This window comes from Festucalex cinctus, chromosome 17 (assembly GCF_051991245.1).
Source record: "Festucalex cinctus isolate MCC-2025b chromosome 17, RoL_Fcin_1.0, whole genome shotgun sequence".
In the NCBI taxonomy this organism is placed as follows: Eukaryota; Metazoa; Chordata; class Actinopteri; order Syngnathiformes; family Syngnathidae; genus Festucalex; species Festucalex cinctus.
The window spans coordinates 19,093,314-19,116,093 of record NC_135427.1 but is presented as its reverse complement, the minus strand read 5'-3'; the positions used below and the strand labels follow the sequence as shown (position 1 = coordinate 19,116,093).

The 22,780-nt window shown below is 39.7% G+C and overlaps 3 protein-coding genes across 8 annotated transcripts in view; 2 read left to right on the top strand and 1 right to left on the bottom strand.

Annotated features, from left to right (window-relative positions):
• unc13d (unc-13 homolog D (C. elegans)) overlaps positions 1-6,951 on the top strand; it is a 15,563-nt gene extending 8,612 nt beyond the window's left edge. Inside the window, exons 21-33 of the mRNA XM_077502430.1 lie at positions 280-397; positions 474-626; positions 741-836; positions 906-1,112; positions 3,019-3,093; positions 3,168-3,247; positions 3,312-3,426; positions 3,499-3,570; positions 3,636-3,719; positions 3,796-3,916; positions 6,091-6,214; positions 6,279-6,502; positions 6,575-6,951. Of these exons, the coding sequence (XP_077358556.1) occupies positions 280-397; positions 474-626; positions 741-836; positions 906-1,112; positions 3,019-3,093; positions 3,168-3,247; positions 3,312-3,426; positions 3,499-3,570; positions 3,636-3,719; positions 3,796-3,916; positions 6,091-6,214; positions 6,279-6,502; positions 6,575-6,684 (1,579 nt within the window). The 3' untranslated portion in view covers positions 6,685-6,951. The remainder of the gene's footprint in view (positions 1-279; positions 398-473; positions 627-740; positions 837-905; positions 1,113-3,018; positions 3,094-3,167; positions 3,248-3,311; positions 3,427-3,498; positions 3,571-3,635; positions 3,720-3,795; positions 3,917-6,090; positions 6,215-6,278; positions 6,503-6,574) is intronic.
• Positions 6,667-22,016, bottom strand: unk (unk zinc finger). 5 transcript variants are annotated; one of them, XM_077502435.1, is made up of 15 exons: positions 21,881-22,016; positions 19,606-19,815; positions 18,839-19,015; positions 18,630-18,760; positions 16,879-17,014; positions 16,687-16,804; positions 16,528-16,612; positions 16,166-16,455; positions 16,009-16,077; positions 12,729-12,912; positions 12,565-12,654; positions 12,291-12,476; positions 12,030-12,214; positions 8,174-8,434; positions 6,667-8,102 (listed from the first exon to the last, which is right to left on the bottom strand). In XM_077502435.1, exons 2-15 carry the CDS (start codon positions 19,695-19,697, stop codon positions 7,938-7,940), a joined length of 2,169 nt encoding a protein of 722 aa, XP_077358561.1. In that variant the 5' UTR covers positions 19,698-19,815; positions 21,881-22,016; the 3' UTR covers positions 6,667-7,937. The 5 variants fall into 5 exon arrangements, with proteins under 5 accessions (XP_077358561.1, XP_077358562.1, XP_077358557.1 ...); XM_077502436.1 differs by lacking the exon at positions 21,881-22,016 and adding an exon at positions 21,050-21,220; XM_077502431.1 differs by lacking the exon at positions 21,881-22,016 and adding an exon at positions 20,153-20,929.
• Positions 20,864-22,750, top strand: LOC144004840 (histone H3.3A). Of its 2 annotated transcripts, none has more exons than XM_077502444.1 (4): positions 20,864-20,990; positions 21,691-21,828; positions 21,910-22,063; positions 22,133-22,750. In XM_077502444.1, exons 2-4 carry the CDS (start codon positions 21,701-21,703, stop codon positions 22,259-22,261), a joined length of 411 nt encoding a protein of 136 aa, XP_077358570.1. In that variant the 5' UTR covers positions 20,864-20,990; positions 21,691-21,700; the 3' UTR covers positions 22,262-22,750. The 2 variants fall into 2 exon arrangements, with proteins under 2 accessions (XP_077358570.1, XP_077358571.1); XM_077502445.1 differs by lacking the exon at positions 20,864-20,990 and adding an exon at positions 21,032-21,191.
• The last annotated feature ends 30 nt before the right edge of the window (positions 22,751-22,780 follow it).

Sequence of the window (22,780 nt, the reverse complement as noted above, 5' to 3'; positions counted from 1 at the left end):
AGACTAAGCTACAACATATCTGCCTGACTAGCTAGCTAGCTAAACAACAGACAGACAGACAAATTAACCAACAAAACAAGATTTAAATCAATGTAACAGCTGAACAAATCTGTTTTTGTATTTTCTACACTAAGCTAACTAGCTAGCTAGCTAGCTTAGCGGTAGGTAGGTAGGTAGGTAGGTGGTAAAATAGCTTTGCTTAGCTGTTAAATAGATTTATATCTTTTCTGTTAGTTCATTGTGCTGTATACTTTGTATATAATTAATGTTTCATTTCAGGGGTTTACTTAAGCTGACAAACTTTCACGTGAGCTTCAGAGAGGCTCAGCCTTATTGGCTCAACCAGATGTTCAACACCACTATGGACAGAGTGGAGAGGGCCGTGAAGGTCGACAAGGTACCGGTCATGTTTCCGCGCTGCACATCTTTACACGGGGAGCTGCATCATGATACATTTTAAATATGATTTTCAGCTACAGCCCATGCATTCTGGTGCGGTGCCAATTAAACATAGCTCCTCAGCGGTGGACCTGGTGGCTTGTATCCAGCCTGTGTGCGACTTGTGGGAGCAAATGTCCTGGCCGGACCCTGAGGAGGCATTCATGCTCATGGTCAAAATCACGGAGGTATGTACTTTATTTTGTTTTCTGATTTCACATTGGTACAATTGATGATTTTCCGTGTTTCTTGAACATGATTGTTAGAATGTTGATTAAAGCGTATTTTTTCTCTGTGTGCAGGATGTTTGCAAGATTGTGGTGACCTACTGCCACAGTTTGAAAGACAGAGTCAGGATGCTCTCAGAGAATTCAGACCCTGAAAGCGCCATTAACATGGTAAAAAAAAAAAAAAAAGAGCATGTGTTCCACGAACATAGCAAATCTCAAATCTTGTTCCTTCGGTAGCTGTGCGTTGTGGTCAACGACCTGGAATACCTGCGCTCGGTCCTGGCCCGGCTTCCCACGCAGCTCAACTGGGCGGGCCTTCGGGAGCGCACCCAACACGTTATCGGGGAAAGTCAGTTCCACAACACGCTGCCGTCGCAGGTGCAGCAAGCTCAGAGCATCCTCGGCCGAGAGATCCGCTCCGCTTTGGACACGCTCAGCAAAAAGGTGCGTGGTATCGCATTCAGCCGTTTTCAATGTGCCGACTATGGGTGTCAAAATGATCGCGTTATTATCTCGTTCACTTAAAGTGGCTTTAACTCATTCACTGCCAGCCCAGTAAAAATGGATCTTTGACGTGTATAGCCGTCAATGGCACTGAATGAGTTAATCGCGTCTTACAATTTCGATTAATCACCTAATCAAAAAGGCTTTTTCAACATTTTTTTTTTTAAGAACACCTGTTGTGTGTTAATTCTTTCTACATTTATTGTAGAAAGCACATCTTGAACATTTTTTGATCCACTGCACACTCGCTCATCCTCCTCTTATTTTAATCAGTTAATTACTTTAAAAATGTGATTTTTTTTAATAATAAATTTCCTCCGTAAAACAATAACAGATCATTTTAAATGAAGACATATATCCCAATATAGTATTTTACCTTAAAATTGCATGACATTAATAGCAATTTTCCGCTTCTAATTTATATTTCCTGTCAAACGGCCACAAGGGGGTGTAAGAGTACTTATACTTTTTTGATTTTTTTTTTTTAACAAAAATTAGAGCTGTCAAGTGATTATTTTTTATAACCATTAACGGCACTCAATTTTTTTTAACGCTCGATTAACGACCGCTTCCTTATTTGGAAAGCCTGTAAGAGAATTCCAGTCGCGAAGCAGCAAAAACGTCCACGTCAAAATTACCCAATAGAAATGCACTGTACTGCACTGGCGCTACAATAAACAATGTTTAAGGGGCAGAATGTTCGAGTGGAGGAGCCATTTGGACGGTGTAGCACTTCCACCAGTTCCCTGCTTTGACAGAACGCACTCGGTAGCACCAGTGTTAGCGATTAGCACAGCAGCATAGTTGCTACAGTTGCCAAGAGGGAGCCAAGAGCCGAATGGATGCCGTCTTGTCACTTGGAGTGAGGTGTATATTATTCGGCAGCTCCAGCAAGTCTAACATCGTCTTCTGTTTCGTTGCATTTCAGCACCGTCAGGTTGTGAAAGTGAAAGTACTAGCGACGTGTTCGCTTTAGAGGGGCATCACGGCGCATCCGGGAACTTAACAAAATAAAAGCGTTCAATCTCTCGTGAAAAGGAGTCACTATAACACAATTTAGCAGTAATAAATTAAATTATACTGCTTATATTTGTGGGAACTGGCGTCAATTTTACAATTCAAAATGTACAGAAGCTCGCAAGTTACTTCTTGTTTAAAATTACGAAGCTCTTAATATGAAAAGTACACATCGATCGCTTCTGGTTCGCAAGCAGTAATTAAACGTCATTTTACAATGCACATCCTATTAAACTCAACAAAATAAAAGCATTCAGCGGTCCGCAAAGGAATACACTACACAATTTCGCAGTAATAAATTAAATAACAATCCATATATTTCTGGGGACTAGGTTGTATTTTACAGTTTTAAAAATGTGTATAATTTCACAAGTTACTTCATGTTAAAAATTAGGCAGCTCTTAATATGAAAAGAAAAATGGACTGAGCTGTCACCATTGTCTTACAAATGCATTTATGCAATGTTGTATGTCTTACAACTGCAATTATTATGCCATGTTATAGTGAAAGAAAAATAATCAACACAAATCAGTCACACTTGTTTTTTTTTATTTTTTTTATTTTTAACGTACAATTCATATTTTAAATTGTATTTTTTTATTCAATTGTTATGAAATTACTGTATCAATGACTACAAAATAAACCATATTTAAATTAGGGAAAAAAAATGTACATTTTAATGAAAATTTGGATATAAATTGAAGTATAAAACGTGTGATTAATGTGTGATTAATCGTCAGTTAATTAGTGAAGTCATGCGATTAATTACAATTAAAATTTTTAATCGACTGACACCTTTAGTGCCGACATCTTTTTCTTCTCTTTTCAGTTGAATACAGACATTGAGAATCATGTCAGAGGAATGTCAACCCGGAAGCGGATTCCCTCCAAATCCACAGAAGACGTAAGAACAGCACTTTGTTCACCACAATTACATAACACTGCATGTCTTTGTGATTTGAACCTCATCGAATTTAGGCGGCAACCCCTCTCATGCGCTATCTGGAAAAGGAGCTGCACTACATGAATGAAAACTTGGTTCAAGAGAACTTCAACAGGTGATGAAGCGTGAGAATGTTAGTGAATCGAACGTGACGCAACTTCATCTATCTCTCGATGCAGTCTTCTTACTCCCTTGTGGAACAACTCGGTGAAGATCATCCACCAGATGGCCGCGGAGCATTCCCAGCAAGAGGGGCTCATGGTGTTCTGTCGCAGGCTGCTGTACACACTGCAGGTCAGTCCGTATTCTATGTGCAAAAAAACATACGTGTTGATTTACAGCAGCTGCTTGTGATATTCATTTCAGTGCCTGGAACAATGTTTCCACGGCGAGGGTAATGGCCTTCCGTTGAAAATCCTCCACTCTGATGAGTACAAGGTGATGAAAAAGTTGACTTTTTAAAAACACAGCCCAGACTGAACTATCACTCGTTTTGGTCACAGACTCTCAAAGCCTACCTGAGTCATCACTCTTTGAGCAGCAGCCAACTTGTGGACAAGTACCTGGAAGGGAAAATATGGGAGCAGGTGAAGATGCCTTCATATTTCTGTTTACACGTGCTTTCTTTCAAATGATTTCTCATCTTTCTCTCGTATCTCATAGAGAGTGATTGCCGGTGAGAAATACGGCGCCGTCACCCTTCTCACCTCCTACAGGAGATCGGACCAAAAACTCCGAGTGGAAGTGTTGAACGCGGTCAACCTCCTACCAATGGACTCCAACGGTGAAACTGAACAGAAACCTTACAACCCACTTGTTAAAGTCTAGGCCAGTTGATTATTGGGAGGGGGGCCAACATTTTTCATCAGTAGTACTGAGGGACCACACAATGAAAAAACTAAAACTAAAATAAAAAAAATAAAAAATAAATTAATTAACAAAATAAATAAAAACGAAAATGCTTTTTAAAAACAAAAACTAACAGAAACTACATGTTATGTTTACAAAACTAACTAAAACTAACTACAGTATTATTATAGCAAAAATGTCCTTCGTTTTCATCTTTGGTAATTTAATGCATGATGATAATGCATGATTTTAAATGTGATTAAGTAAATTTATTTTGATATTAACCAGAATAAGGACGATTGAAAATGTGTCACACAGAAGTGACATCATCTAGCAGCAGCCAATAGAAAAGTACCTTCAGATGACGTCTGGTGGTTTTTGAATGTTGCCCACAAGTAATACACATTTAAAAAAAAAAAAAAAAAAAAAAAAAAACTAATACTGAAACTAACAAAAACTAAACTAAAACTTAGCATTTATTAAACAACCACAACTAATACAAACTAACAAAACCACCCTGAAAACTAATTAAAAATTAAATATTAAATTAAAATAAAAAAAGTCAAAACGAAAAAAATAACTAAAATTAAAAAAATCCCAAGCTATAACCATAATGAAATAATCACATACTTCTTAAATGTATGACAAAAATGCCATTTTAAAATGGACAAAATATGTGCATACCTGCAAAATGTGTTCTTTCAGTACATTTTATTTTTGATAATACATTTCCTAATATATTTATAAAAGATCCACTATCCTAACCCAACAGGAAATGGTTTGAAACAACACAATAACGGCATACTGTGAAGGGCTCTATTGCATAAAATTATAATTCAAGGATGGCACAAAACTGCTGAACAGTAAACCAATTCACTTTGTTCATTTTTTTCCACAAAATCAACTCACTTAAAAATTGTAATATTATTGAGGTAGTTTGTCCTGCATATCATTCCAAATCTGAAAATAAATAAATAAATAAATAAATATTAGGCCAACTCACATTGTAGTATAGGACGGTATAAATGTAAGCACAACTAAGCCTCGTCTGCCATCTACTGGTGAATTACAAATATTACAAATAAAAATTTTATTGGACCCCTTTATAGGCTGGCTACTCATGGTTTGGCACCCATGGATTCACAGCAACTCCCCCCCCCCAAGTAGTATTTTTTTTTTTCACCCCCCTATTTTTTTAAAGGATTTTTGGGAGGGTTTGTTTAAAAAAAAAAAAAAAAAAAAAAGTTTCCCTTTTTTTTTTTTTTGGCCTATTTATATTATTTATTTATTTATTTATTTTTAAATCAAGGGGCCACTTGTTGTGTATCTTGGGGGCCTGCCTGTTGCCCATCCCCGGTCTAGTCATCATTAATTTCTTCTTCTTCTTCTTCTTCTTCTTCTTCTTCTTCTTTTTTTTTTTATTTTTTTTTTTTTTTTAAAGAAATTACCATACAGTAGAATGTGTAATCAGTCTCTCTTTAGTTAATGCATACACTGCCATAGTACATTTTTTTTTTCAACAGGCACAGATGTGGGGAATCTGATCATGATTTACTGTAAATGTCAAACTTGGAAACAACTTACTGATGCACAACCACCAGTAGATGGCATCATTGCCCCATTGTATATGAAATAGAGACAGTTTGAGAGTCCGTTTTGTGCAACCTACATTTTTATACTGTCGATTATAAAATGGAAAAAGTCAGAAAGGAGAGATTTGGTGTATATATAATTATTTAACACAATATCATGTGGATATTAAATTTTGTTGTTTTTTTTAAATGGCTGGCATGCCCAAGTGACAAATATTGAATATGACCTAGCCTTAGCATTTCGGTTACCATCTTATTCCACTTGTGTGCAGCATAACAGCTAAATGCTGCTTCACCGTGTGTGCTTTGAAACCTGAGCTCTACACAGAGTACTATATATATATATATATATATATATATATATATATATATATATATATATATATATATATATATTATGTAAGGATTTGTAGACATAAAGCCCTCATAAAGATATTTTCCACCCTGTATTTCTATCATAGTGACAAGATAGATGCGCATCCCTGTGACATGTCCTCTTATCTCGCGCATTCCACAGGTTTAAGTGATCCATACGTGCAGTTGTGTCTGGAGCCTTACCACACCTTCCCTCTTGTAGAACCTTGCTGCACTCAGATAAAGAGCTGCGATCTGAATCCTCTGTTCGACGAGGCCTTCGAGTTGTAAGTTCTTACATTTTAAATTCTCACGAATGGCCTTTTAACTGTCTCCATCATTACACGACAGCCTGGTTGGATTGGATCAGTGCCAAGCTCCGGGGGCTTGCCTGGTCGTGACGGTTCTGGATCACGATACCTTGAGAACAGACGACTTTGAAGGTGAAGCCTTCCTGTCCCTTAAAGATATTCCTGGAGTAGCGAGAGGAGGGGAAGAAAAAGACGGACCGGGCTTTCATCCTGATGCCCCCGCTGCACAAATACGTCTCCCTCTGACGCATCCAAAACATAATGGTATCATCTGCCTCTTTTGGATTATTCCAATCAAAATGTGAAATAATGTTAAGTGCATGTTTGTGTTGCCAGAAAACATCCTTAAGTTGCTGGAGTCCAGGAAAGGCGAGCGAGATATACAAGCTTTTGTGAAGAAAAGAAGACAAAGAGAGAAACAGTCCAAAGAGCGAAGTCAACCATAACAGATTTTTTTTCATCCAAAAATATACAATTTGCTTTAATGAACTAAATCCATTCATCATGAAACACTGGGATCGGATGACAGTCCATTTGCTGATGCTTTTTCTAATCAGTGCAATAAAGTATGTCAATATACGAAACGTTAGACTACATTGAAATGTCAACAAAGATAAGCTGTCAGGAAAAATGGCAGGTGTGAACAAAAACGTAATAAATGGAGGCAAGCGAAAAGTTATGAAATAAAAAATGTAATTTAAAAGACTACACAAGTATATTTAGTTTGATTGCGTTCATATGCATTCCTCTTAGAGAATCCTGAGTGCTTTGAGAGGTTGCCTGTTGTATTTCATTATATAGTTTTTCTAAAATACATTTGTTCCTATTAGCATGTTTTGCTTAAAAATGACTATAAAAAAAAACAAAAAAACAACGCTAACTTGAATATTGGCCCCTTTGGCTGTCAGCTATATACTGTACAATTGATATGGATGAGATGAAATCACTTTACTAAGACTCATGATTTGGTTAAAGTTGATTGCTTATTCATCCATCCCGTTGCAAAATTGGGACAGAAATATATATGTGTATACCATCAATAAGTTATAAAAAAAAAATTAACAATTACAAAACAGTGCAATCTGGCTGCATTATTTTATATTACGTAATTAGTGAAGCTTCATGAAGCACTTATATTTTTTCCTCCTCAAGATGGCACTCTTGGTTTAAAAATGCAGTGGAAATTCAATCCATTTACGTTGGACTAGCCTTTATATTTTTATAAATAGCACCATCCAGAGGAGTAAAAAAAAAAAAAAAAAAGAAAAAAACATTGCAAGTGCTTCATGAAGCTTCATTTTCACATCACTTGGCTGAACACCTCACAATAAACTTCTTTGCCAATTGTTTTCTAATTGGACGGTGCCTGGCATATGGATGTGTACCTAAAGTGGCCACATATGCTTTTGAAGCAGACAAATGCAAATATGCTAATTGATGCTAATCATGACATATTTGGACGACAGTATGCGTTAAAGAACAGTGTTGCTGGTCATGAGCTAACCATTAAAATATACTGGTAATACAGAAAATATGATTCTAACCAATTGCCCATTGTCTGTCAGGTACAAAGAATATTAAAAAAAAAAAAAAAAAAAAGATCCTCGACAAAGTCTGGAATGGCGTCAACGATCCATGGCTGGTGGTCGTGGAATCAGGGCTGACTGATGTGTATGTGTGGTCCGACTGGTCTGAAGGGTCAGGAGAGCTGCTTCTGCTTCTGCTCCAGCGTTTGTTCAGGACAGAGAGGGCACTCTGCGGAGGTGGAGCAGCTCTCGCAATGAAGTCCGTGGCCGCAGGGCAGCGAAACGGAGCCCTGCTCTCCGCACGACACACAACTCTGCCTCTGCTTCTTGTACAACACCTTGAGACAACACACACTCTTTTAGCAAAATAATATGACATTAAAATATCACATGATACAAACTTCATTACCTGCTCTACAGTTTGTAAGCAGCTGCAGAGTTGCGCCTGTAGACTGAGGACGGATTCCAAGGGAAGTCTGTGTAGCATCTGGAGTTGGTGTAATGATAGATGGGGGTCGTCGCCGCTCCTCAGGGTCTCCAGCGCCTCCTCCAGGAGAGATGATTGTCTCTGAGCCTCCTCCTCAGCCTGCCTGCTTCTCTCGGTCTCCGCTGCCAAGCGCCCCGCGTGAGCGCGCGACTCCTCGGCGTCTGCTTTCAACGTGGCCCACGACTGCGAGACGGTGGAGACCACAGGTAGGATATTTGAAATGATTAAAGTGTCAAACAATATTTTTTTAACATGATTTTAATCAGAGGTGGCAAATCCAGGTCATAAAGTGCTAGCTAGCTAGCTAGCTCCCATGGCGCTCATTTACCCGCGAGGGAGCTAGCTAGCTAGCATCAGGTGCTAAGGCCAAACTGTGGCAGTTTTTTTACTTCCTGGACCTGGATTTGCCACCTCTGCTTTTAATAATGAAAATATATATATGTGTGTGTGTGTGTGTATGTATATATGTTAGGGGTGTCAAAAAAAAAATCGATTCGGCGATATATCGCGATACTACATCGCGCGATTCTCGAATCGATTCAATAAAAAAAAAAAACGTTTTTTTTTTTTTTTTTTTTTTTTTTTTTAAGAGCTCAGAATTGTTCATTCGGTAGTCTTACCGATTCAACGTCTTATCATCATTGCCTTTTTTTTTTTTTGTGTGTGTGTGAATCGATTTTTAAACTTCCATTTTTAATAGAAAAATATTCAACAAAACGTCTGACTTCGGGTTAGGATTCACACCTTGAGCATGGAAGAATGTTATATGAACGGAACATTAAGCCTTAAAGGAAGGCTCCTTTAATTTTACATGTATGGCTTGATCGGCAGTAAATAGTTAGTTTAGCTACGAAAAATGCATAAGAGCTGAAGAATACACCCTTATATTGATTTATTTAACTTTTCTTCAACATTGAGGTACTTCCGTGTTGGAACGCCCCCGAGTGGTGACGTAACAAGTGTGTATACTCGCTTGACGAACAGTAGTTCACGCAGACATAACAACGAGGAGGACACAAACTGTCACTTATGCCTTTGTGTATTGCAAAATTTTGCAAGGCGTCGGCAAGGAAAAACCCGCGAGACCCCCCTAAAAAAAAACAAAAACAAACAAAAAAAAAAACGACTTGAGTAGACAATGGTTTGTTTGCTAAGTGCTGTCAACCTCCCGAAGGACAAGCAGGCGTGCGCGCAGCGAACATTTCAGGCATGAGGACTAAGAAAATATGTTACAATTTGAGATGGGGTACGCCACACGCCTAATACTAAAGCCCAACGCAGTACCGAGTATCTTTAAAGAACCAGACGTGGGAAATAATCAAGCCGATGGAGGATCTCTGGCGGCTACTTCCGCAACTGCTAGCAACACGGAGCCTTCACTCTCACCCAACAGCCGGCACAAATCGAGGTCTAACTACGGCCACTGAAAGATCTCGGAGAAGCGAAGCAAATTTAAAGCGAAAGGTAGGCATGTTTAGGGGGTAGGGGGGGGCATTCGTTATTATACTGCACGGACTGTTTTATTTCATAATTCATTTGAGTGTGAACATCGTCAAGTACGGGGATGAGGACGTTATGTTTTATCAGCTCGTAAGTTGTTTATACTAAACAAACTGACCATGTTCATAATCTTATTTTAACAAAAAAAATTATAGAATGTGGATTAGTGTCATTATCATGTGTCATGTGCGACGTACTACATTTGTGTTCTGTCCCGCTGTTCTTCCTGTGGTAACCAGCCTAGGTAACGGCGTCTCGCATTTCCTTACTTCATTCTGTCTATAAATAAACACGGTTAATACACAACCTTCTTGCAAGCTTTCGTTTACATCATCGGGACGCTACGCAAAAAAAGAAAAGAAAAAAAACAGCTAGGGGAGGTTGGCCGCTGTAACGATGATACATTTAATTTTACTATTTTTTCTTTTTCCTGAAATAGTTCGTCAGTTCCACACGTTTTGCATTGCTCGTGCTGTGTGTCACTTTACCTGTTGGATATTGGCAGTTGAGATTGTCCGCAAGGAACCGATCCTCGAGTTCTTTCATTTCCAGACAGCACACATTCATTAGCGGATTGTCCATTCCTGTGCAGCTCCCGCACCACCCCCCCGCCTGATTCACTCGTTCGTTAAAGTTTATTTTGTGCCCGAAAAGACCATCTGGCGCCACAACTTTCACATCCAAGGCAGACTTTCCTTCGGTAGGGTTATTTTGTCGTGTTGGATCGAAGCGATAAGGTTTAATCCTTCCGGGTTTGACGCTAGATGCACGGCTGCGTTGCATAGTGCTTCCATAGTGTAGCGTTTACACACTAGTGACGTAAACATCCGGGTTATTTAGTCACGTGTAACAAACATGCCGGCGTTCGATTCATTTTAACATCGGTTTAAAAGTTATTAAATGTACATAAAAAAATAATCACGTCACCAAATTAATTATTGAAAAAGTAGCAACTTTTTGCTGCTAAAAATGGATCAATAAGTAAAGTGTTCCTTTAATATTTTATTTTAATGGTGTTCAAACATGAAACAGATTACAACCTCTATAAGACTGAAATTTCAGATAAATAATACATTTTCATATAAATCTTACACTCTACAAGCTTACTGATTAGTATTTTCTAAATTTGAATGAAAAAAAATCGCAACAATCGACTTATAAATTCGTATCGGGATTAATCGGTATCGAATCGAATCGTGACCTGTGAATCGTGATACGAATCGAATCGTCAGGTACTAGGCAATTCACACCCCTAATATATGTGTATATATATATATTTATTTTTTTTTATCAGTGGAATAATCGATAGGATCATCAACTTTAAAGATTTGACAGACTACAAATGAGTCAGCACTACACTTAGAGACTCAGTAAGCTGCAATCATTCTTTGCAGAGGATAAAGAATGCTTGTAAGTAGTGTCATAATGTCTGTCTTTATGTGTTGCTACTGTTTGAGGTCAATTATCTGCTGCTCAGAAATTTATAATACAGAAAACTATCAATGCTATATTTTGACTTTGATACTGCCACTGAAAGGATACTATTGCAAAAAAAAAAAAAAAAAAAAGAAAAAATTTGATGAATTTAGAAAATTTAAAAAATTACACGAATATTGCTAAATACATTTTGAACATTTTATATAGACTTCAGAACAATAGAGCACAAAGCATTTAACATTTTTCAGCACTACTATATAGGGATAGACGAGATCGGGTTAAATTTTCAGCCTTATTTGAAGGCGACCGATACCAGTCCAGTATCATATCGTATATTCTTATGGCCATTTTACAACCAGAAATTCGAAGAACAGAAATTTGCCATTAATTTCATGAAACTTTAAGGAAAAACGCTTCAAAGGTCTTTCTTTAAAATGATCTGTCCTTGTTTTTTGGGGGAAATTTTATGTATCAAAAGCAGTAGTGTTATCGGTAATTCATAGAGTTGAGTACTCACGCTTGAAAAAAAGGGGGTATGGATATCAAACATCTTTAATCGATAGATACTGAGAAGAAACTATGGTAAAAACTTGGAGTTAAGTAAAAAGAAAGAAATAAATAACAGCGAAATAATTTCAGATAATTTTTTATTCAGATAATTCTAAAAATTATCGTTTTGAATAGTTTTAAACATTTCAAACACAAAGCATTTAACATTTTTAAACACTACTGAACAATTTATAAATGCTATCTAATATTGTACAAAAGCTTTTGTTGTTTTAGTTTATCCCGCTATTGATATTGATACAAGAAATCCATCCTTGGAAGCCCTGCGACCTACCTGAGCCGTGTGTCTCCAGTTGTGTCCCCACTGCTTCAGCGCCCTGTGAGCCTCCTCCAACTCCTGCTTGAGCCTGGACGTCTCCGCGCAGGAGCCTGAAGGCATCAGGGCTGCTGGGGGGGTGCCGGGGGAGCCCTGGCCTGACGGGAAGTGCTCCCAGATGTTACCGCTCATACCGTTAAGACCTACAAAGCAACGCGGGAGTGTTCGTCACATTCGCGCTCTCTCTCATGTGCGATTGTGAGGTGACGTTCCACAAACCTAAAGAGCCGTGGGACGTGCTCAGGAAGGGGTTCTCTTGTTGGCCAGGTTGGGACAGCTGAGTGGAGAAGAACGGGGACGCGCGTGGCCTGATTGGAGGAGACGGTGAAGGAGAGCTAAAAGGAGCAGGTGTGCTAAAGGATCCTGGGATGTTGACTGGGGCAGAACTCTGGAGACGGTTACCTCCTAGAAAAGCAACAAGAACATATTGTGGATAACCACGTTGCTTTTAAACAGTCTTTTTTTTTCATTTTTGGAGACGTTACACAATTACCCAGCCTAACTCCCACCCGCGGCAGACTTGAACTACTCTCCAATGCTGATGCACCAAAATCATTCAGGTCAAGATCATCCAACGCCGACTCTGCAACATCAGGAGCAGCACAATGATTTGAAACCCCCACATCAAAAAAAATAAACCAATTCATCGTGACTTACCAACGACAGACTCCACCGTCTCGCTGGTGGGGTAGAAGGGCAAAGCGTTGGCATTCATTCCTGATGCGACGCTGGTCCCCGGGGGTCCGAGGGGGGCGGGGCTGGGTGGGGTTGCGGCCAGGCTGGAGGGTACGCTGGATGACAGACTTAAAGGGCTGCCTACTGGCAGAAACACCAGCAGATCCTGAAGAAGGTACAATGTCACATTTGAGAAAAAGAAACAAGATGTGGACTAATGTGACTTTTTTTTCCAAGACCGATACCAGTACGAGCACTCAACTTGAGTAGTCAACGATACCAATACCTCTAGTGCTTTTCATACATAAAATTAAGAAAAACTACATATCCCAATATAGCAGTTCCTTAACTCATTCAACTCCACTGAAGCAACCCCCTTCGCTCCCAGCTGTTTTACTGGATATTGGCTAATTTTGCAAGGCCCACAGAATATTGTGTTCGATTTCTATAAAACATGGAACCTACCAAAAATAAAAATTAGAGTCTCTTCTTTCATCAGAAAAAAAAAAAAAAAAAAAAAAAGTATATTTCTATCCGTTTCCGTTTTTGCAGCAATTAGCATTAGAATATAGCTAAGTTTCATCATTATTCACAAATCTCTTTAAAACTGTGGGGAAAACAGCTTTGTTGCAACATGGTCCTAGTTGATCTCATACTCTGCTGCCACCTGCAGGCCGTTTTTGTAATAACTACCATTGACATTACTATTCTCTTTAGTTCAGAGGCTGCATCAAAGCCTTGTATACTCTAGCATAAATAAACATAAAAACAAACGTATAAATTCATCTTTGGAAGCATGGTAAAATTTAAAACAGAGCGGATTTATACGTTTTTGGGAGCAAATGAGTTAAAATTGCAAATTAATGGCAATTTTCTATGTTTCTAATTTCTAGTTCTTGAAAAGGCATCAAGTACTGCTACCAGGCACCGGTACTGGGACGATACCCAGCCTTATTTCAAGGTATTGACAGCCTACAGCAATATCCCATTTGTGGCCATTTCATGATCAGCAATTACAAATCAAAAAGGAAAAATGCTAAACTAGGATATAAAAATGTTTTTCTTAAAATGATCTCTCAATGATTTTATGGGGAAATTTTGTTTAAAAAGTACCAGTGGTACCGGTACTTGGTGCTGTATCGATATCGATGAATAATCAAGAGTTGAGTACTCGTATAGGTATCGCTCTAAAAAAAACGTGGTTTCCAATTAAATACAATGCCTTGTGAAAGTATTAGCCCCCCATTAACTTTGACCTTTTGCCACATCTCAAGCTTCAAACATAGAAAATTGTAATGTATTTATTTTTTATGAAAAATCAACACCAAATGGGGCATAATGTACACAATAATTTTAAAATGTGTTTTTTCTAGGGGTGGGAATCTTTGACATGAGGCCGATTCGATATGTATCTCGATACACAGGTTGCGATTCGATTGAAAAACGATTATCTTTCAGAACAGAACGGTTCGATTAAGTTTGGGAACGATACAATTTTCGATTCGATACGATTAATTTCAATCTTCAAAACTTATAGTGACATTTGTTGTTTGTAAACAATCTTAAAACACCACAAATTTTTACAGGATCTACAAATGTGTTAAAAAAGAACAACAACAATGTCTTCTATATTTTTATATATTGAATCAATTATTTAAATGGACCGGAACAAAGGGCTGGGCGATATGACTGAAAAATGTATCAGTTTAAATATTTATTAGTCGTTATTGACAGTTATAATTGTTTTGTTTTGTTTTTTTTTATTCAAAATCAGGATCAGGAAAACAAAAGGCTGATAATTCAATTTGAAATATAAATATTTAACCTTTAAAAAGACACCAACACAATTAAACAGAATATGTCCACATTTCAGAAACATAAATTTAAGACATGAAATAAACCTACCGTCCAGCCAAAAGAAATATGAAGCCACCTTATGGAACAATAAATCTATCTAACACATTTTAACCACTTAATATATCCAAAAATATTTCCAAAAGTGCCCTTCCCTTTTTATCAACAATTTTTGTTTTTAACAATTTTTGTTTTTCTTTGCCATCACATTCATTTTTGGTTAATGTATGACATCTTTTTTGTTTTTTATCTGAGACACGATGATGACCACGGAATCACCACTGTTTATGTTTTGTTTTTTGGGCTGTCGTTCATTTTGAGTTTGATGACGTAATCGCGGGCACGTCTCAGTTCTCCTATCTGCTGCTCATGCTAGTTGTAGACATTGACAGGGAGCCACAAACTGAGAAATGAGATACTTGCAGTGTGCTTTTATCATAGCTGGTGTGTTGGCTGTGGGACATACCTGTGTCGTTTGAATCCATGCATTGGACCGTCACGGGAGTTATTCTTTTTGGCTCGCTCGCAGTACCAACGCTGGCCCGGGACATACAAGTGCACCGAGAGGACTCGACAGCCATGGGAAATACCGAGATGTACGGCACTGGCTTCTGCTAACTGTCTCCATTTGCATGTTGTCACTCGTTGTGCGCGACTGCGCGCGTGCCGTGTCGCGAGCACGGCGTTGACGGTAGGCGGGCCCCCCTCCCCCCCCAAAAAGGTGCGTAACGTCTTTGCATTATGTTTACAACATCCGGGGAATGAAGCGTCTCTGAGCGCTACTTTGCTAGCTCTCTGTAAACACGGAAGTAGCTTGAATACTGATGCTACTGAAATGTAAACAAAACAAGTAGAGCACGGTGCAGAACTCTTGCTATTGTTATGAAAACCATAAAGCCTCACTCGCAACCGATTCACAGCAACGCGATATCCGGTCCACAGCTTTACAAGCAACGTATCTAAGGATTCCCGGCGGATTTTGTATCGGTTGACAAGTCTGCTACCGATACAGGCCGTTTAGCTCCCCTTGACGACCGATGGTTCGGTCGAATCGGTTTTTTGTCCCACCCCTAGTTTTTTCATAAATGAATAACTGAAAGGGGTGCGCAAAATTATACACCCCCTTTTCTCTAAGTGCAGCCAACTGACTCCACAAGTTCCCTAATGATTTCTGAATGATCAAATGTTGACCTAAATGACTGATGATGATACATGGAGTCCACCTGTGTATAATCTAGTCTCAGTATAACTGCACCTGCTCTGTGACGGTCTCAGATGTCCGTTAAAAGAATTCATGAAGACCGAGGAACACAACAGGCTAAAAGTTCACAGGGGTAATACTTTTGCAAGACACTGTACAGAAATATGATCAAGTAACGTCACAGGTGAGCAAAGCAAGAAATTCTACCTGTTTACTGATTTGTGCTGACGTCACTTCTCTGCTGCGCTGCTCTAAGGAAAAACTCCTCTGCTTAGCCTGAAAGCACCACAAAAAGACGATTTTTTACATCATCCCACTCATGCATGCCACGCCGCCCACTTTGCCCCTTTTTCCTTCATCTCACCTGATCCTCCCTCTCATATCCAGGCGCCCTCCCGTACCCTCCCTCCCCCACCCAAGGAGACAGAGGCTCGGCCGCTCCCCTCATGTCCTCACACAGACCCAGCACGCTACCCAGCAGGCCTTGCTCGGCAACATGTGACCCGGCTGGGGGCGAGAAGGGGTCGGCGGCCTGACCCAGCCCCTTATTGTGCCCTCTCGAGTCTGCAAGCTCCTCTGCAGAGGTCGGATCTGGGGGATGGAGAAATAGGGGGGATCTGGGGGAGGAGAATGACCCCTCGAAGACGAATGCTTCTGGAGTGTATTAAAAAAATAAATAAAATCACTATGTTTTTGGAACCAATGTGTCATGTGGCGGTGACTTACTTTCAACATGAGCAAAAGCACAAAATGGTCCTCTGGGACAGCTGCCACACTGCTGCATGTCGTTACACTTGGTGGACTTGTAGATCTGTGCAAACAAATCAACAGCGCCGTCAAACGTTGGGACATTTCCTGTAGGTCAGCTCGGATTCGGAGACGCACCTCGGGATGGAACTGTTGCTCTGTTCTCGTGTGGCAGTACTGGCATCCCTCCGCGCACTCACATTTGCTCGGGTCAGCCCACTCCTCGCTCAGTTTCACGGCCGGACAAGGCAAAGCTCTGCGGGCGGAGCAGCAAGTGGCATCGATTTCACGCTGAGAAAAGTCATCTTTGGCTGATGAATTATGCCGCACCTGTATTTGTACTTATGTGGGCTGCGCCGCCTGTCCTTGCTGTTGTGGTAATACGGGCAGGCGTAACCTTGGCGACACAAGCGAGGCGGCTTCTTGCACAGTTCTGTCTTGTAGTGCGATAGCACATAGTTGTTATCTGAGGAAACAAGGAATAGGGATAATATATATTTTAGATTCAGTATATTTCTACATGTGGGAGACTCACAAACACACAGCACATTTGCCTCATTATCTCTGAGAAAGGACATGAAAGAGCTGAACTACTTGTATATGGTGACTAGGGATGTAACGATATCCAAACATCACGATACGATAATTATCACGATATTGTGGGGGCGTTGGCGATATTTAAAAAATATCACAATATTGTAAAAAAGGAGTTCATACTAAAAAAACAACAACAATATTGTGCTTTTGTACATAACAGGAATGCATATAAACCACCTACAATCTCTAATAACAATATTAAGGCACTTACTTGGTAATGCAAGCACACATTGATCGCTTCACAAGCAAATTAGGTTCCCCTTCATCTGACAATTAGCATAGCTTTTGTACATAGAAGGCCAAAACATCCCTAATGAAAATTAAATTGCACTAATAAACTAGCCACTAGAGGGTGCTAGAACTGCACACATGGAAATCAACCTGACTTGAACAGAGGTGATCCTTTTAAATATTGTGAACATGACAATGACGATATTGTGGCAGTTTTAATATCACGATATTGCCCTTATCGTGACATCCCTAATGGTGACAGAGCTAACCAAAGACACAGTCAATATCCTATAATTTCTGAGGCCTCAATTATTGCCTTAGCTTGAAGTCCGGAAAAACAACAGAATTGTTTTGCAACGTCACACACATGACAGGAGACTGGACCATGTTTTGCGTTAATACAAAAATTCTCATTCATTTTTTTGCATAGGACTTGACAACAAAATAATACATTTTGATTTGTCAATATTTGTGTATACTTCATTGCAAATACGCTCCAAATATCGCAGCTTGCAAGGGCATCTTGTGCATAATCAGCCTGTTCCAACTCATCCCAGAGATTTCCAATTACATTTTGGTCTTCTTGGTTGTTCCAAAACAAACCACCCAACCACAGTGATAAGGACGCCTCTACACATAATAAGAAACATTTTAAGTTGCGGGTCAAATTGACCTGTTTGGAAAAGCTAGAACTTAAAAAAAATTCAACTTTTCATTTTTAAATTGCATTGCCTTGTGTTATTATGTGATACTTTTTGATGATTAAACATTAGAGCAGGTCACATTGACCCATGAACATCGTTGTTACGAAACGAACACAACAGGAGGGAAAATCATTTTTCATATAAACCAGGGTCTTGTCTCATTCACAAACAAGTGCCTCTCATGGCTGTTAATGGCTGCTCCGCTACCAGAAAACAGGAGGAGTTATTTTTTAATAAATAATCCAGCAACGACTGTCACGCTCACCTGGCCCTTATTCATTTTTCTTACACATTTCCCACAATAATAATGTCATGATATGTTACATATGAACAAGTTGTTTTGCTGGTAATTCCCATTCATTTGCAAAAATAATATAATATAGTGGAAAGTAAACACAGAACATTGGTTCTAGATTTGGTCATTTTTTCCCCCCAGCCATAAAATCAACTAAATACTAGTACTGGCCAACTGCTTTGTTGAAAGCCCCCAAAATGCTTTTTGGAGTCAGAAATGTGTGCTGCTAGTACTGACATCACTGTGAGACGTACCTTGCCAGCGTGGTTCTTCACTCAAAATCTTCTCTATGAGGGCCGTACTGGCTGCCTGACCCGACTGGCCATCTCCTCCAGCTCCTTCTGAGGGTCCCGTGCCACCTTGACACTCAATAACCTGCATCTCCCTGTGAAAATATACAATGTAAATAAACCCCAGTATCTTACAAAGACAATTATTTAAACTTGAAGCTAATTTTCCATACCTCACATCATACACAGGGCTGCGCAAGTCGTGAGAGCCGTGCGCAAAGGCACAATGGCAACCGTTTTTGCTGCAGTGGCCTTTTGTGTCCGTTTCGTGAATGCAAGAACCCGTCTTATAGTAGCGGAGGTGATACCTTCGTTCCGTGTCCCCGGCTGTCCGATGTAAAAATGCACATCTGGAGGGCACAAAAATTAGCACTCAAAATGTGGATGCAAATGCAGGAACATTAGTTTGAAGTAGTGATAGGAAAATGAGGCTTCATGAAACACTTGCGATATCTTTTTTGCTCCACTAGATTGTGCTCTTGGTTTAAATTTAAAAGCTAGTGCTTCAAGAGGCTTTCATGAAGCTGCATTGTGTCCATCACTTTGAAGTAAGGAAGGGAGAAATTAAATGTGAGAGAGGATAAACTTTTAAATATGAAGTCACCTTATCAAGCAGGCAATACTAAGCTGACATTAGATTGAAAACAAACTTGTCACATTCAAAATTATTTTAATTAAATGATCATAGTTGGAAAAATAATTAAATTACTTTAAATTATTAGGAATGGAAAAGTAAAATAGAAGCAGGTTTTTGCTTTTTTTTTTTTTTTTTTTTTTTTGCATCTATGTAAAACAGTTTATTTGATTAGAACTGCATCAGTTCGTCACAAAAAAAAATAAAAAAAAATCTAAAAAGGTTGTTTATATTCCTAGAATGTTTGATAGAATATTTTGTCTAATCATGGACCACTAAACAAAAGATGCTCGTTTTTCCTCTTACTCATCTCCATCAGGACAAGTTCCGGTTCCCTCGTCATATTTGGTACAGTAAACATCTGGACTGTAGTTGAATGTCCCGTCTCGTTTGCGCATGGGCCTGCGGCGCCGCTGGTTCAAGAAGTGCCAGTGGAAACATGAAAAAGGCCGGTGTTGTGTACATTTATGTTGTACAAACAGGGGACACTGCTCCGTTCTGAACTCCTTTAGATAGCTGAAAAAGAGCAAATCAAACAAGATAGAAATTCACGTTTAGAAAGCTATCATGATCTAACAATACCGTTTTTTCTCAATTCCCTACCTGTGTCGATTCTCTCTGTAGCCTAAATCCTTACAATTTCATGTTGCATTAAATTCTAGTCATTTACCTACAAATTGATGTTAAGCATGTTAGTCGATAGTTTATGTTTTGCAGACCTAGTTTAGAGTACCGTATTTAGGAACCATCTTCCAAAATTACATAACCGATTGTTTACAGTATGCGAACCCGATTGCACGTGAGTTTGTGTACATTTAGCTAGCTTATGGGCTAATATGCTAACATTACGTACGTGTAGTGTTGAGGTTTTTCGGGCTGAACGTTCAACACGGTAGCGGGAGATGTCGAGCCCCCAACGGATGATGAAGACGACGACGACGACGACGACTGACCCCCGGCAGTCGTCCCCGCTGAAGATAACGGGGGCGGCGGGTGCGTTTTAGACATTTTAACTCTCGGGAAAGTCCCAACAACAAGCTTGTTTTTAGCAAAAGAGGCTAGCTAGCTCGTCGAGTTAGCATAGAAATCCGCATTCTACAACGATGTGAGTTTGCGCGAGACTGGAGGAAGTAGTACAAATGCTGTGTTCAAGATATGTTGGGATTGTTGTATTTTTGAAATTCATTCCCGAATTTTACTGTCGGTTAAAGACGACGATATTTAAGATGAAATAACATATTTAAGATGAAAGAAGGTAACGACAGTGGATTAAATTACATCAAAGGAGAGGGTTAAGTTTTGATTGAAGAAATTGTCTCACACGTCTTTGATATTAAGCAAGCAGAACAGTGGTTCAAGCAGATACATAAGCCCGTGATTACTGTATAATCAAATATAATTTTTCTCACAAAGGGGATATGGTCAATTTTGATAAAACTAACATATAAATAAAGAAAAAAATACAGTGTGATGTAGCGCGCTGGATCGATTTTGTTAGGCACATCTCATTGGCTGTATCCTTTGGCCGTCCCACAATGTACCAATGAGCATGAAGTGGTTTTGCGAGGTGACGTCACGCCTAACTATTAATACTTGGCCTCAAGCTTCCAACCAGCATTGATCATTTTTCGAGGTGACTGCGACCTGCTAACACAGCTCATTCGCTACACAACAACATCAACGTCACAAAGGTAAATAATATATGTATTTTTTGTTGTTTATCTTACGAAAATGATTTAATTTCTCTCACCGTGATGTCGACTGTCTGTGTCATCGTGTCGTTAGGGCGACGCACGGAACGTTTTGCCAGTCCTTACAAGGACAATAGGCTCGTTTATACTGCGTTCATAAACAAAAACTATTATTTAACCTTCGTCCACCATGTGTTGTTGGTAAGATCGATCGTGATCTAAGATATGTGCGCCCTGTAAATGAAAACACGATATATGTGAGGCTATTTACGGATAAGCTAAAGCTGTTTAAATGTAATCGCAATGTCGAGTGGGGGTGAAATGAGAGCGAAAATGGCGAAGACGACAAACTGAGGCTGATGGCGGCCCTGTTTGGCGCCACGCTACAGCCGGTTCTTCTATAAATACGTGTTTCTATCCAGAATTATTTTATAGTGTGTTGTGTCGAATGTAGGATTTTAGTTTTGTCGACTTGAGTAGGCTCTTCTTGTGTGGTATTTTAGTCACGATGCGTTATTAGTGTACCGACGGTAAACCAGACGCCTCCTCGTTGTTAGGCGGGAGGGGGATGGGCGCCTTGTTGTGGGCTAGGCTAACACTGCTAGCTAACCGCTTCACGTCGTTTCTACTTCCCGTGGGTGTATACATATGAGTCGCCCTTAATTATGGTGCATTGTTTATTTTTTTTTATTTTTTGTAGTTAGTACGAGATGGCCCGTACCAAGCAAACTGCCCGTAAATCCACCGGAGGAAAGGCGCCAAGGAAGCAGCTCGCGACCAAGGCAGCCAGAAAGAGTGCGCCCTCTACCGGAGGAGTGAAGAAGCCCCATCGCTACAGGTGGGTTTCAACTGACGTTAAAGCATGACGTCATCTATAAAGTGATAGTCACCACAAGTCGTTTGAATGAATTATCCTCAGGCCGGGCACTGTGGCTCTGAGGGAGATCCGTCGTTACCAGAAGTCCACTGAGCTGCTCATCCGCAAGCTGCCCTTCCAGCGCCTGGTGAGAGAGATTGCGCAGGACTTCAAGACCGATCTTCGCTTTCAAAGTGCTGCCATTGGAGCTCTTCAGGTAAATGATTTTTTTTCTCTCTCTTTAAATGAAATTGTGAGCTAATATAATGCTTTTGATTCCTAATAGGAGGCCAGCGAAGCTTACCTGGTGGGTTTGTTTGAGGACACCAATCTGTGCGCCATCCACGCCAAGCGTGTCACCATCATGCCCAAAGACATCCAGCTGGCCCGCAGGATAAGGGGAGAGAGGGCCTAAACCTCTTGACAGTGATGTGTCAAGACAAATAATCCTATTTATCATACATAACAATTTTTGTGGATTTTTTTTCTTTTTTTTTCTTATTTCTTGGGTAATGAGTTTACGACTTTTTGTATCGTATTTTTTGCCATCAACCATTCCACAAGCTAATGGGTAGTTGTGTAGGAATATTTGCCTGTTGTGTGGATTGTTACTACATGTAAGACATCACTGCCCCTCCCTCAAGTTTTTGTGGATAATGGCCTCCCATCCATGGTAGTGTCCCATATAGCCATGTTGGCACCTTATTGACCATTTCCGGCACAAAATGCAGCTTGCCCAACAGATCTGTCTTCACTACTGTTACACAACTCTTGGTGCAAGGAGCAGACCTTATTTTTCTGGACTGCTTTTTACATGTTTTCCAACATTGAACAAAATCCTGGCAGCTACATTTTAATAATTGAGAATTGTCACGTCTTTCTATTAAAGGTCTTTATGAGTAGATGTTCTGTTTGTGCGTGTGTGGTTTATTGA

What these genes read in the sequence shown, in the direction of transcription:
- unk (XM_077502431.1), bottom strand. Translation starts at nt 20,307, where the DNA reads ATGTCTAAAACGCACCCGCCGCCCCCGTTATCTTCAGCGGGGACGACT. An exon ending in GATATGAGAGGGAGGATCAG is followed by an intron (nt 16,078 to 16,165) that starts GTGAGATGAAGG and finishes TGGTGCTTTCAG; the next exon opens with GCTAAGCAGAGGAGTTTTTC. An exon ending in GCGGGTGGGAGTTAGGCTGG is followed by an intron (nt 12,477 to 12,564) that starts GTAATTGTGTAA and finishes TTGCTTTTCTAG; the next exon opens with GAGGTAACCGTCTCCAGAGT.
- LOC144004840 (XM_077502444.1), top strand. Translation starts at nt 21,701, where the DNA reads ATGGCCCGTACCAAGCAAACTGCCCGTAAATCCACCGGAGGAAAGGCG. An exon ending in AAGAAGCCCCATCGCTACAG is followed by an intron (nt 21,829 to 21,909) that starts GTGGGTTTCAAC and finishes AATTATCCTCAG; the next exon opens with GCCGGGCACTGTGGCTCTGA. An exon ending in CTGCCATTGGAGCTCTTCAG is followed by an intron (nt 22,064 to 22,132) that starts GTAAATGATTTT and finishes GATTCCTAATAG; the next exon opens with GAGGCCAGCGAAGCTTACCT.